The 13,870-nt window shown below is 43.9% G+C and overlaps 2 protein-coding genes, 1 non-coding gene and 2 pseudogenes across 6 annotated transcripts; 1 reads left to right on the top strand and 4 right to left on the bottom strand.

The window, feature by feature from the left end:
- Window positions 1–39: 39 nt before the first annotated feature.
- Dnase1l1 (deoxyribonuclease 1-like 1) lies at window positions 40–8,537 on the top strand. 4 transcript variants are annotated; one of them, XM_087600401.1, is made up of 8 exons: window positions 40–170; window positions 5,037–5,304; window positions 5,650–5,738; window positions 5,828–5,905; window positions 7,299–7,399; window positions 7,548–7,660; window positions 7,740–7,988; window positions 8,074–8,532. In XM_087600401.1, exons 2-8 carry the CDS (start codon window positions 5,149–5,151, stop codon window positions 8,188–8,190), a joined length of 903 nt encoding a protein of 300 aa, XP_087456527.1. In that variant the 5' UTR covers window positions 40–170; window positions 5,037–5,148; the 3' UTR covers window positions 8,191–8,532. The 4 variants fall into 4 exon arrangements, with proteins under 4 accessions (XP_087456527.1, XP_087456529.1, XP_087456528.1 ...); NM_001014223.3 differs by having other exon boundaries at window positions 56–170; window positions 5,037–5,340; window positions 8,074–8,537; XM_087600403.1 differs by lacking the exon at window positions 5,828–5,905.
- LOC147998410 (small ribosomal subunit protein uS8 pseudogene) lies at window positions 2,754–3,180 on the bottom strand (annotated as a pseudogene).
- Window positions 3,252–3,511, bottom strand: LOC147998409 (small nuclear ribonucleoprotein G pseudogene; annotated as a pseudogene).
- Window positions 8,538–8,709: 172 nt separating the features above from the next.
- On the bottom strand, window positions 8,710–10,917 carry Rpl10 (ribosomal protein L10). The gene is made up of 7 exons (NM_031100.3): window positions 10,900–10,917; window positions 10,741–10,787; window positions 10,045–10,103; window positions 9,858–9,965; window positions 9,551–9,689; window positions 9,019–9,181; window positions 8,710–8,937 (listed from the first exon to the last, which is right to left on the bottom strand). Exons 2-7 carry the CDS (start codon window positions 10,761–10,763, stop codon window positions 8,785–8,787), a joined length of 645 nt encoding a protein of 214 aa, NP_112362.1. The 5' UTR covers window positions 10,764–10,787; window positions 10,900–10,917; the 3' UTR covers window positions 8,710–8,784.
- On the bottom strand, window positions 9,235–9,370 carry LOC120099441 (small nucleolar RNA SNORA70). The gene has a single exon (XR_015647174.1). It is a non-coding gene; the product is annotated as a small nucleolar RNA SNORA70 (small nucleolar RNA).
- Window positions 10,918–13,870: the final 2,953 nt, after the last annotated feature.

Raw genomic sequence — 13,870 nt, 5'->3', positions numbered from 1 at the left:
TGGGGCCGGCCCCTTTGGGTGGATCTGGAAACCGGCTTCCTCTTCTCCCACCACCCCCACCCCTCCGGACCCAACTGCACGTCCTCATCCTTCCCTGGCTGGCGAGGCGATTCTGTGGAGTAGAGTTTTATTGGCTGAGGCAAGCGTCGGGGCCGACCTGGTCTGTGGAGGTATGGGAATCCTGCCGGTAGGGAAAGGGGGGAGGTTCTCTCTAACTGGGAAAGGACTTCAAAAGGGAAGGGAATTTCCCGGCCAATTAAGGCTGGCATAGGGATTGAGCTGAGGCCAGAAACAGTTATTCTTTCTGGTTCATTTTTTTTTTCCGGAGCTGAGGACCGAACACAGGGCCTTGCGCTTGCTAGGCAAGCGCTCTACCACTGAGCTAAATCCCCAGCCCTTTCTGTTTCATTCTTAAGAGTCCTAGTGGTCTCAGTCTCCAAATGTAGCTTGGCCAGTGCAGAGCTGTACCAGTGCTCACATGTATTCCAAAAGAGACACCAGCGCAAGAAGACCAAAATAAGTATGAGTGACAGAGCAGGTGGCCAGAGAGAAACAAATATCAAGTCAAGCCAGGAAGATTCTGTGACAGAAACACTAAGATGTGCAGAAACAGGAAGACAGAACAACCCATCCAGATAGGAAGAAACTAACAGAGAGGAGAAAGGGATGGTGTGACTGAGAAAAACAAGCAGATAGAAGCAGGCCCCAGGCTTCAAGAATGTGACATGGGCAGGAAGCATGGTAAAGAGCTGAGCTCAAAAAATATGGTAAGGTAGAGGTGAGTTTGAGACAAAGATAAACCTGAGACAGCCAGCCTGGAACTACATAGTGAGTCCTAGGCCAGCCCTGATTATAAACTGAGACATATATATGACACAAGCAAATGAAAAAGAAAGAAAAAGGAAAAAAGAAAGCACATAAGATGTGACATATAGAGAGAGAGGTGCTGGTGTAATGGCTCATCAGATAAGGACATTTGCTGCCAAACATTTTGGCCTGAATTTGATCCCTCTTGGTGGAAGGATAAACATACTCCACATGGACCCATGCACATATCTAAACATACAGAAACACATACAAATAAATGTGGAAAAAATTAAGAAAAAAAGAAATGCCTGAAGAGGTTCATGTCTTAGTTTATAATATGGATAGGACAAACTGGACCTTCCTGAATCTGGAATTATCTATGCCCAAGCTAGGAATAGGACCTATGTGGAAAATGGCGCACAGCAGTTTGTTTGTTTGTTTGTTTGTTTGTTTGTTTGAGACAGGGTTTCTCCATGTATCCCTGGCTGTCCTAGAACTCACTCTGTAGACCAGCTGGCCTGGAACTCAGAGATCCACCTGCCTCTGCCTCCAAATCACTGGGACTAAAGGCGTGTGCCACCACTTAGCAGTACTCAATTAACTTAAAAGAATAATGACCTCATTCCTATTGTTAGTGGAAATATAAAATGGCACAACAGCTATGGAAAAGTTTGGTGTACCTTACAAATTAAAAATAGAATTTTCATATGAATTAGCTGTTCTGCTTCAGGAAACAAAGGTGCTTGAGTTTTTCAAAATTGATAAACTGGAGTGTGATTTGGTTGGTACAGTGCTTGCCCAATTATGAGGCTTATATAGTATAACCCTCCCTACATAGCTAATATATGAGGCCCTGGGTTTTTATCTCCAGCACTGCATGAACCAGGCTTGGTGGTATACACTTGTAATTCCAGTTTGGGTAAAGTAGAGGCAGGAGGATCAGAAGTTCAAGGTCAGTTTGCCACACCCAAAAAAAAAAATTACAGGGTTAGGACTATAGCTTAGTGGTAGAGCATGTCATTAGCATATATAAGGCCCCATCTTCAATCCCCAGTATACACATTAAAACATAAATAAATAACTATAAGAGTTCAAGTAGTGGATATACCTTAATGCTGATGGACAAAGTATTTCTAAGCATAGACTGGAATATTAATCATCCTTAAGAAGGAAGAGGGCAGCCAGGCTTGGTGGTGAATGCCTTTTATCCCAGTACTTGGGAGACAGACGCACCTGAGTCTCTGAGTTCAAGGCCAGCATGGTCTATAGAGTAAGTTCCAGGACAGCCGAGGATACACAGAGAAGAGAAACCCTGTCTTGGAAAACAAAAACAAGCAAACAAACAAACAAAAACTGAAAGAAAGGAAGAAGAAAGGCTGGAGAGATTTCTCAGCAGTGTTTACTGCTCTTGCAGAGGATCTGAATTTGGTTCCTAGTACCTGCATTGGGTTGCTCACATCTTTCTATAACTGTAGATTAAGAGGGATCTGATGTGTGTGTGTGTGTGTGTGTGTGTGTGTGTGTGTGTGGTGTCTTTGAAGCTACCTTCACTCATATGAACATACTCACATACAGACACATATACATAATTGAAGGTGAAATATATTTTTTTAAATAATGGAAGAGAATTTCTGGGCTGACAAGATATGTAAGTGGGCCTGCATGGCCTTGGGCATCTTCATGTACATAGACCTACACATTCATACACATAATTAAAAATAAAACCTAAGAAAGGTTTAGACTTTTTAAAAAAGATAATTTTGACATGTTATACAACAAGAATAAACCATGAGGACATGATACTCAATAATAAGACAGTCACAGAAAGACAACTGTGTTCTACTTTTATGATGACAAAATGACAAATGCAGAAGCAGAGGTACAATGGTGTTTGTGGGGTTTTTTCTTTTTTTTTTCACAGTCCACAGAGGCTTTTTATTTATGCTTTACATTAAAAAAAATCCCAGGATTTTTCCTCCTGTATGTCTTTGTCTTGCCTCTTCATGATCCTTGATGCCAGCTGAGGTTGTCAACACAATGAAACCAAACTGCTGTGATGGGAGCAGATTGTTCTGCTATTTCTCTAGGTCTTTGAGTTGAACATCAAATCTAGGGCTTATAACTCCACACTTGTTCAACCTTCCTGTGAGGTTCACAACAATCTTCCCAGCTCTGTGATCATCAGTGATCTTGAACTCACCCATGTGTCCATGCTTCATCACAGTTAAGAACCAAATGGTGACTTTAGAACACGGCCTGATGAGGACCTGGCATTTGCCTTTCTTCTCAGCATTGTTGATGTTCTTGAGAGCATCTGCCAGAACATTCATTCACACCATGGTGACGGTGAGAGAAGATGGCAGAAAGAGCGGGTTTTTTTTTTCCTGACTATCACAAAAGTTATAGCAAAACGTTTCATATAACAATGTGTATGACCTGGCTCTTTCTGGACTCTTCTGCTGAAGAGCTATTGTTTTGATGCTTTCCAAGGCTTCTAACATAATAATGCTATTTCCTTATATGACCACCATCTGATGTTATTTTGCTGCCTACTAGTTGCCATCTTCACATATTCGTCAGTCACAAGATTCATAAAGGGATCAAAGCCCTACAGTATTCCTTGTACATATCTGTCTCCATTTAACTTCAATGATAACTTCTTTTCCATAAATGTCTTCAGTTCCAGAGAGTGGGCCTTGTGCATGGTGACTGTGCTTGTGTCACTATATAACTATATAACTATATAGCAGGTATCACTATATAACTGAAGAATACCTTAAATTTGTGAACTTCTTGCCTTCACCTCCCAGATGCTGGGATTACAAAAGAATGCCACCACCCCTAGTATTTTTTTAGTTTTTGAAAGACAGAATCTGGACTGGAGAGAAGTCTCAGAGGTTAAGAGCACTGACTGCTCTTCCAGAAGTTCTGAGTTCAAATCCCAGCAACCACAAGGTGGCTCACAACCATCTGTAATGAGATCTGATGCTCTCTTCTGGTCTGGTGTGTCTGAAGACAGCTACAGTGTACTTATATCTAATAAATACATCTTTAAAAAAAAGAAAGAAAGACAGAATCTCAGGACTGGGCAGTATCTAGTAGCAGAGTGCTTCTCTACCATACCTAGAAAGATAAAGACTATTGAGTTCAAGCCTCAGTACAGAAAAGGAGAGAGGAAAAGAGGGAGAGAGAGAAGAGGAGAGGGAGAGAGACAGAGAGACAGAGAGACAGACAGATTGGTTCTCTAGGTTTGGTGGCATATACCTATAATCCCAGTACTTGGATGGTGGAAGGAATCTCAAGGGTTTGAGGTCATCCTAAGCTACATAGACAAGTTTGAGGCCACACTAAGATGTACCAGTCCCTGTCTCAAAAGGGGAAGTGTAAGTAAAACATACAGAAAAGAATGAGTCATCCAGGCATGGTGATTATGAACTCATGTAATACTAGCACTTAGGAGGCTGACAGGAGAATTGCTCCAAGTTTGAGACCTGTGCTGTGCTACAGTGCAAGATTGTGTTTCAAAAAACATGCAGAGGGCTGGAGTGGTAGCCCAGTGGTTTAGAGCACTGGCTGCTCTTCCAGAGGTTCTGAGTTCAAATCCCAGCAACCGCATGGTGGCTCACAACCATCTGTAATGAGATCTGACGCCCTCTTCTGGTGTGTCTGAAGACCACATTTATTATAATAAATAAATGAATGAATGAATGAATGAATGAATAAATAAATAATAAAAAAAAAACAAGCAGAGGGCCTGGGGGCAGTCAATAAAGCATGCATGTAAAAAGCCAGGCATGGTGAAATGTTCTTGTAATTTCAGCACTAGGGAGGCAGAGACAAGCAGATCCCTAAGGCTCAATAGCTAGCCAAATTTCATGAGTTCCATCCAGTGAGTCCAACCAGGGGTTGTTGGCTCCTGGGGTTGACCTCTGACCTCCAAATGTTCACACACATAAATGTACATGCAGTCATGCATATATACATATACACATATTAAAAAATAGGCTGAAAGGCAAAACATAGACAGATAGATTTTGTTGCTGGGACTGACCCTGTATGAACTCCTGACCTTAATCTTGGCAAAGAAGTTATACTTACTGAGTACACAATTTCACCTGGGGAAGATGAAAAAGTTTTATGGATCTAGGCTAATAATAGTTGTACTTCTGGCTATTTAAGTTCTTAAAAGTCTGAGATGATTTTATGCCACAGCACATGTATTTTATTAGGTGGTCAAGCTCTGTGTGCAGAAGTTGAAATACATCCCAGGAAGAGATTCAAGAAATGTTCAGTGCCAACAGCAGGGAGAACACCAATTAGCTGAGATCAGCTGCAGTGCCAATGCCCTCTGGACAGCCTGTATTCCCTAGGAGGGTTCCTGATGCATACATAGCAATGCGTGGCCTTGTCGTGGCTTCACTGCTCATTCTCCTGGTTGGTGGGACTGATGCCTTTCGTATCTGTGCCTTCAATGCCCACAGACTGACACTGACCAAGGTAATCAAGGAATCAGTGATGGATACCTTAGTTCAGGTAAGTTCATTGTTTCAGAAATTTGTGTCCATAAGGACCCTGACCAAAAGCTCCCAGCCCTGCCAACTGTAAAAGGAGAGGACATCTGGAAATGTGAATGTACAGATGTGAAAAGCCTTTCAACCATCATTTAATTACCAACTTCCTCCTCTAAAAATGGGTAAGGTGTAATGGAATGATATTGTTTGTTCTCCTGAGTTTATCCGAGTTTCACTGCTGTCTACAGCCACTCTGGTACCAATCTTTACATATACAAGCTCCTCCATGGTGACACCTTTGAATTGAGTGGGTATTCCTGATTCCCTGCAGATCCTAGCCCGATGTGATATCATGGTGCTTCAGGAGGTAGTAGATTCTTCCCAGAATACTGTCCTCTTTCTACTTCAAAAACTTCAAAGGTAAAGAGGGACCTTTTCAATCTAATCTGCATTCTATCTAGAGCCTCAAGAGCCCTAACTCTGGGTTTGTTTCCTGGTATATTTGGCAGTTCCAAGAGTTATAGCTTCCTAAACAGCTCATTGCTGGGCCGCAGCACATACAAGGAAAAGTATGTGTATATCTACAGGTGAGCACAGGGGTCAAGAATTCTATCCATATCACAACAATTCTAGGGGGTGGTCTGAAGACTCAGTTATTCTATTCAAGAAGCTAAATAAGGTAGATGAATTACTGGAGCCCATGAGTTTAAGACCAATTGGGTTATAATGAAAATGGATCTCAAAAAAAAAAAAAACTTATAAAAGTGAGATGAAGAGATGGCTTAGTGGTTAAGAGCGCTTGCTGATCTTCCAGAAGACTAAGGTTTTATTCCCAGCACCCATGCAACAGCATACAACCATCATTAATTCCAGTTCCAGAAGGTCTGACACCCTCTTCTGGCCTCTACACACCAATGGTCCTCTAACATACATGCAGCAGAAACACTCACACACATAAAATAAAAATAAATCTCTAAGCCAAGAGAAGTGGTGGCATACACCTTCAATTCTAGCACTCAAGAGGCATGGGCAGGCAGATCTTTGTTCAGCCTAGTCTACAAATCAAGTTTAAGGACAGACAGGATTCTCTTATGCAGAGAAACCCTGCTCGAAAAGAAAAGAAGCAAACAAAAACGAAAACACAAGACACAGTCACAGAATGAACTGAGCAGGGCTCATAGAGAATCACAGAGACTGAAGTGATAATGATAATCACAGACCCTTTATGGGTCTGAGCTATGTTCTCTGCATATACCTCATGGTTGTGTAGCTATGGAACTCCTAATTCCTTTTGCCCCTTTCCTACTACTGGGTTGCCTAGTCAGCCTTGATAGGAGGGAGTGTGCCTAGTTGTAAATTATTATAGCATCTTTGCTTGATATTTCTGGGAGGCCTGCTTTTTTTGTTGTTTGTTTGTTCTTGAAGGGAAATGGAGGAGTGGATCTGGAGGAGAGGAGTGGAGGGGGGAGAAACTGAGGTCAGTATGTAATGTATAAGAAAAAAGAAAACAAAGATTTTAAAAAACAACAAAAACAGTTCTAGGGAGCTGGAGGCATAACTCAGTGACAGGGTGCAAACTTATCCCCAGTGATAAATGAAAAATTCCAAGTTAGGTGTGGTATCCCATGCCATTAATCCCAGCACTCAGAGGCAGAGACAGGTGGATCTCTGAGTTTGAAGTCAGCATAGTTTTTGGAGTTCCAGGAAAGCCAGGGCTACACAAAGAGAAACCCTGTCAGAGAGGGAGAGAAGGAAAGAGAATGTTAGTTCCAGGACAGCCAGGGCTATATAATAGAACTTTTCTTTAAAAAAAAAAATAGAAGGAATAAGAAAAGAAAAAACAGAAGTTCTAGAAAAAAATGGCTTTGCCCACATGAAATTGGCAGAACAAGGAGCCAGGAGTCTTCCTCTTTGAGAACTAGCTCTGCGATTTTTATATAAGATATGGGGTCACTACTTCCTACCTCTTCATCTTCCCAGGTCTGACAAGACACAGGTCCTAAATTTCTACCAGTATAATGACACAGAAGACATTTTTGCCCGAGAACCATTTGTGGCCCAGTTCACCCTCCCTAGCAAAAGTAAGAGGGGGAAGAAGTCTGGCCCTGGTACAAGGAAATGGGAGGGGGATGTGGTTGGTTCTCCTGTGGGTTGGTTCCTGGAGGAACTAGAGGTGGACGTGTAGAAGGGCTGGCAGCTGTGACAGCCTCACCTTCCTGGGCCTTGCAGTCCTTCCAAGTGTGGTGCTTGTTCCTCTCCACACCACTCCCAAAGATGTAGAGAAGGAGCTCAATGCCCTATATGATGTGTTTCTGGATGTCTCCCAGCGCTGGCAGAATGAGGTAGGGGTAATAGCTTTCATGGGAGAGGGGATGGTGGGACTGCCCTTTGGCAAGACTTAACAGCTTGTCTCATCTTTAGAATGTGATTCTGCTTGGAGACTTCAATGCAGACTGTGCATCACTGGCAAAGAAACGTCTGAACAGCCTGCTACTCAGGACTAAGGCAGGCTTCCACTGGGTGATTCCTGATGGGGAGGACACTACAGTGCGGGCCAGCACTAACTGTACCTATGACCGAATTGTGATGCATGGGCAGGGTTGCCAGAAGCTGCTGAAGGCTGCAGCTACCTTTGACTTCCCCAGGAGGTTTCAGCTGACTGAGGAAGAGGTAGAGAAACTGGGTTGGCACAAGAGTGAGGGCAGAATTGTGGAGGTGAGCTCAGCCACAGACACGGAACGTTTTGTTCTCTTAGGCTCTTCGCGTCAGTGACCATTATCCTGTGGAAGTGGAACTGAACAAGGCAGCTCAGGGTATCCCACCCCACTGTTTGTCCACTCTACTGCTGCTGTCACTATCTCAGCTGGGCTAGATAGCCATTGACTTGATTGACCACCACTGGTAGTCTCCTGAAGCAAGACCTGAAAGTCAACTACAGCTTTTTTAATGTAGTTTCTGCTGCTTGCTATCCTAGGTAAGCCAGTGCTGGTAGTATAAGTCTGCTCTCTTGCCTGATAATCCAGTGACAAAGGAGGCTACAGTAGGAATGGGCTCAGATGATACTTAAGAGATTTCTGCAACTCACACTGAGTCCACACTGAAAAAAAAAAAAAACTAGGAAAAACATCCCCTAGGCTTGCTTCAAAATTCTTATGTCCACATCTTCATGCACTGGTATTACATTTAAAATGTTCAATAAAACCACCAATTTTAACCTTTTGCGTGTATGCTTACTTCACTAAGTTGTCACAAACTTCATGGTATTTAAGAATCAGAAATAGGGGGTTGGGGATTTAGCTCAGTGGTAAAGCGCTTGCCTAGCAAGCGCAAGGTCCTGGGTTCAGTCCCCAGCTCTGGAAAAAAAAAAAACAGAAAAAGAATCAGAAACAAATACATAAGCAGATTTGATGTGAGATTTATTATTGAACATGATTTGATAGGGTATAGGAGAGCACTGTGGAAGCCTTCAGGAATGCAGGGCTCTCCACTTGTCAAGAGGACCACGATTGGGGATATATTTGACACCACAGCCATCAGGAATGAGCCGCTTCTCAGCAACCATGTCTTCAAATTCATCTGCATTGAACTTGGTAAAACCCCATTTCTTTGAGATGTGGATCTAGAAGGAAATGAAAAATAACAAACTCAGCAAGGAGTACCAGAGCAAGAAAGCAGAACTTAAATAAATACCACCACCTACCTTCTGGCGGCCAGGGAACTTGAACTTGGCCCTGCGCAGAGCCTCAATCACATGTTCCTTATTCTGCAGCTTGGTTCGGATAGACATGATGACTTGGCCAATGTGAACCCTGGCTACTGTGCCCTGGGGCTTCCCAAAGGCACCACGCATACCTGTCTGGAGCCTAGATCAGGGACAGCAATTATGATCAGACACTTGATTATTCAACTGCCAGAAAACTGTTTCCAAGGTCCCTTGAGGTAACCCATATAGACAATAGGCTACATACACTACCAAGGAGGCTGCTGTTTGCAACCATTGCACACCAAAGTCCCCATGGGGAAAGGGACTTGATCGGCTTAATTAGCTGCACAAAAACAAAACAAAAAATCCTCAAAATACTGTAAGACAGTGGTATTCTTTAATAACCTCAGAGGCAGAGGCAGGCAAATCTCAGGGTTCAAGATCAGCCTGGTCTACACAGAACCCCAGAACAGCCAGGGCTACACAAAGAAACCCTGTCTCAAAAACTTACTTGATTCCAACAGCTTACCTGTCAGCCCCAGCACAGGACAACATCTTGTTGATACGGATGACATGGAAAGGGTGGAGCCTCACCCGGATATGAAAGCCATCCTTGCCACAACTCTTTACCATGTATTTGTTGGCACAAATACGGGCAGCCTCCAGTGCTGAATGGGGAAACAATAGCAGTGAAACAGCATGCCATAGAAGTAGGACTGAGTAGTCATGTAATCGGGTAAATTACAATATACAACCACGTAAAGAGTGTACACAGAATAAAGTACCAATTAAAAAAGGGGTCTTACAAAAAAAAAAAAAAAAAGGGGGGGTCTTACCTTCAGAAGAGAGTTGTTCATATTCATCTGACACCATGTGGCCACAAAGTGGGAATTCATCCACTTTTGCTTTCTTCCGTCCCAAGTCAAAGATGCGGATCTTAGCATCTGAAAAACACGTGGTATGAGTGCCCAAGTGGGAACTAGACAAGAACACTGACCCAGTTTGCAGTTTGTCATTACTTACCAGGGACACCACGACAGAAACGAGACTTTGGGTATGGCTTGTTCTTACAATAGCGATAACTACAGGAGGAAGGAAACTCAGATGTAATTAAGGATGACAACAGGATTAAACCAGCTCTGAATTTAGTCTCCGTGAAGGGAAACTGATTCTAAGGAAACTATTAAGCAGATTACATAAAATTACAAAACAACAAAGAAATCAAGAACCAAGTTCACCCTCTAACCAGAGTAAGGTGAGATAACACAATTTTCAGAGCATGTGACAGAATATCCGCCTTAGCCATGTGAGGAGAATATGGCGCCCTCTTCAGGACACGCAGCTAGGCGGCGCTTATTGACTGGTCAGCCCATGGTGTCCGGTTAAAACCAGAGCTCAAGGCCGGGAAATAAAGATGGACACAAAAGTCATCAAGAAGTATGGTATGGTAGGCTTTGTGAAAAGGCTTATTTGCGAGGCAGTGGGGTTGGATGCATACACACAGGCTTCTAGTTCTACTCAAGCGCTTTAACTAGTTCTTGGTAAAGCCACGCACAGCCTCAACAAGACAAAGCTCCCAGTAAAGTATTAAAGACCCGGGGTGAGGATTTACTTCAGGGTCACTGAGTAGCGGAGAGTCCACCCATAAAAGTCTTTTGAAAGAAGTGCAAATTTTCCTCCGTTTTCACAGTAGGAAAATTGTATGGGTTCAACACTCACCACCGGGCGGGGCGGCGGCCCATGATGACAACTAGGATCGTCGATGGCTGTAATGAAATAGTCAAAGTAAGAATACAGACACAGAATAAGTGTAAAAGTCCCAAAGGAAAAAAAAATTATGAGACCACTGTAAACGACTAAGGAACTGAGCACACTCACCGCGCCAGAGGAAAAGAGACGCTCCCACGCCTGCGCATGCCTTATATAGGCGGCCTATCTTCCAGTATAAGAACCATAGAGTCCCAGCCAAGGGGTGGTGTCGACGCTCTATCAGACACTAAAATCATAGATGCGGCGGTGCTCTGCGCATGTGTACCAGGCGGGACCGAAACATACACGGACCCTATTGGTGACTGAATACCGGAATAGGGAGCCGCATGCTGGCGAATGGGGTTTCGACACATCGGCAAGAGAAATCAGCTTCCGCCTGGCCATTTTGGGCGGGGAGCCATTGACAGGTTTTGCTATAAGGAATGACTACCAATATTCTGAGACTTGAAAAGAGAAGACTTTCTCAGTGGAACTGGACGGTCACGGAGGTGTTCCCTTGCTTACAGGGCTCTAGATTATTGGTTCAGGGCTTCCTCAAGTCTAGAGGAAATGGCGCGAACGCTCTATGGTAGGGACTCAGAAGTTCTTTTGTCACCTGGGAGATTGGAGACCCACCCACAAAGCTCCTACCCGCATCGAAGAGCCAACAAAGAGCACCATGATAGGCGCTTGATTGAGTTCAAGAGACCAATTAAGGGCTGGGGATTTAGCTCAGTGGTAGAGCGCTTACCTAGGAAGCGCAAGGCCCTGGGTTCGGTCCCCAGCTCCGAAAAAAAGAACCAAAAAAAAAAAAAAAAAAAAGAGACCAATTAAAATCTTCCGTAGGAGATCGCGGTCCTTTTCACTAGTTGGGCCCGCCCCACTCTTAATTCTTGGGTAAAGATGTGTTCTTAGGGAGATTGGAGACTGGACAAAGATGATGGCGACATCACTACTTCCTGCTGGCCAGAGGAGGGTCACAATGCCTTGTGCCACGCCCTAGTAGGAGAGTCCGAGTTCCTTTGCTCCAGGTTCCAAAAGAAAAACAAGCTGTAGCTCACCCTTTTACTATGAAGAATTCAAAAATGTACACTTGGATGAGTCTGGGAGGATTGGCAGCTAACCACTAACTACTCTCCCATATAAGGTTACAATCTAGGGAGACACCAGAAAGGGAATACTGTTTTGACCTAGGAGCACGTGTCTGAGCATCATCAATCACTCAGATTCTTTGAATTCGTGGGTCCACTGTCACTTTAGGGAGACATGATAGGGACAGCACTGTAGAGAAAGCCATTAGTTTTTCTATTCGTATAGGGACCAGGAGACTTCCCTCCCTAAGGTTCCTGTGGTGCAGCTCCATGGGCCCAGCTCGTTCCAACACATTTAAGATTCCCAGCCACAACCTATATCTACTAATTTGCTTCTGCCAAATTGCTTCCTTGTGACACTTATACAGCTCCTGTAGGCTTCTGCACAGCAGTAGTCTATACCCACATATTGCCATCTATCCCCAGAAGACAGCTCTGTCCTGACAGTCCTCTTGCCCTGATTGGTATTTGTGTAGATGTAGAGGTGGTTGTTTCTTTAGGTGGAAAGTGATAGGGGTTGGGGATTTAGCTCAGTGGTAGAGCGCTTGCCTAGCAACCACAGGCCCTGGGTTCGGTCCCCAGCTCTGAACAAAAAAAAAAGTGATAAATGAGAATCTAGGGTTTGTTTGGTTTTTGTTTTGTTTTGTTTTTGCTTTTTGGTGGCTTTGGCTGGCCTGACCAGAATGACATCAGAGCATACAGATTCTGATTCTGATTCCACAATACTAAAATTAAAGATATGTGCCACCACACCCTGCCTGGACATAACATCTTACTACTGTTGGAAGAAATGATCTCTCAGTTACCTACAGATAATCAAGCTTTTTCCTTTTCCCTTTTCATTCTTCTGCAACTCAATCTGGGCATTGCTTAGCTTAGGTTCACTCAGGACCCTCTCCATGAATGGCACTTCTCATCTCTGACATTTTATGTTTTAGATTTATTTTAAACATTTAAACATATTTTGACCACTTTTTCAATTAAACATTTATTTCTTGAGTCAGGATCTAACTGTGTCGCCCTGGGTGACCTAAAACTCACTATGTAGATCAGGATGGCCTCCATCTGACAAGAGATCTACCTGCCTATATGTGCAGAGTATTGGGATCAAAGACCTGTGTCACCACAGCCAACCATGTACTTATATTCATATGAGTGTTTTGCATGCATGCACGTAAGTGTATGGCATACATGTCTGAAGCTGGCAGAAGAAAGAAGAGGGTGTCAGACCACCTGCAACTAGAGTTACTGTCAGCTGTTAGCCTCCCTGTGGGTGCTAGGAACCAATCTCAGATCGTTTGTAAGAACAAGTTCTCTTCCAGCTAACCCATCTATCTCTTCAGTCCTTAAATGTATTTATTTTATATGTCTGAAGGTTTGACACTGCCTGGCTCCTGCTTTGCAAATTTTGATCCCCAGGAGCAAGGTCTCCCAGGCTTTCCCTCATGAAGATGTTTGTACTACATGAGATATGCTGTCAGACAGAGTACAGGGCAGTGTCCTTCAGTTGTTTGAGATACAGCCAGATTCATTACACAAGCACTCTCAGAGTTTTGTCTTCCAGGTGAGCATGAGCTACTTTTCCCATGCTTTGATTAGAAGGTAGGGAATAAGGTGACAGCAAGGAGCCAGGCTTCTCCTGTCTGGGATGGTCTCAGAGAACCAGGGTCGGGTGTTCAGGTTGTCTGCTCACATGTTGCTTGGTGCCTTTGCCATGGGTCCCTTCATGGGCCTCTCTGTAAATGGGCATGGTCTTAACAGGTGCTAGCTGGCACTTGGTTCATGTACCCATCCTGGGGTATCGGGTGCTCCCCCCTACTCTAATTTCTCCACTAGGTGTCCAGTAGACATGGATCCACATGGCCAGGCTCTCAGAAAACAGGGTCTCCAGAAGCTGCTCCCAGTGTGTCCGGGACCACGGGTAGGACCCTAAGGGTCCTGGTGAGATATAAACGCTGTGTCCCCACTCTTCAGGGAGCTCTACTGAAGGCATTGTCCCCCTTTCCTTA

Source organism: Rattus norvegicus, chromosome X, assembly GCF_021556685.1.
Source record: "Rattus norvegicus strain SHRSP/BbbUtx chromosome X, alternate assembly SHRSP_T2T, whole genome shotgun sequence".
Lineage (NCBI taxonomy): Eukaryota > Metazoa > Chordata > Mammalia > Rodentia > Muridae > Rattus > Rattus norvegicus.
This window is presented reverse-complemented; position numbering and strand designations above follow the sequence as displayed.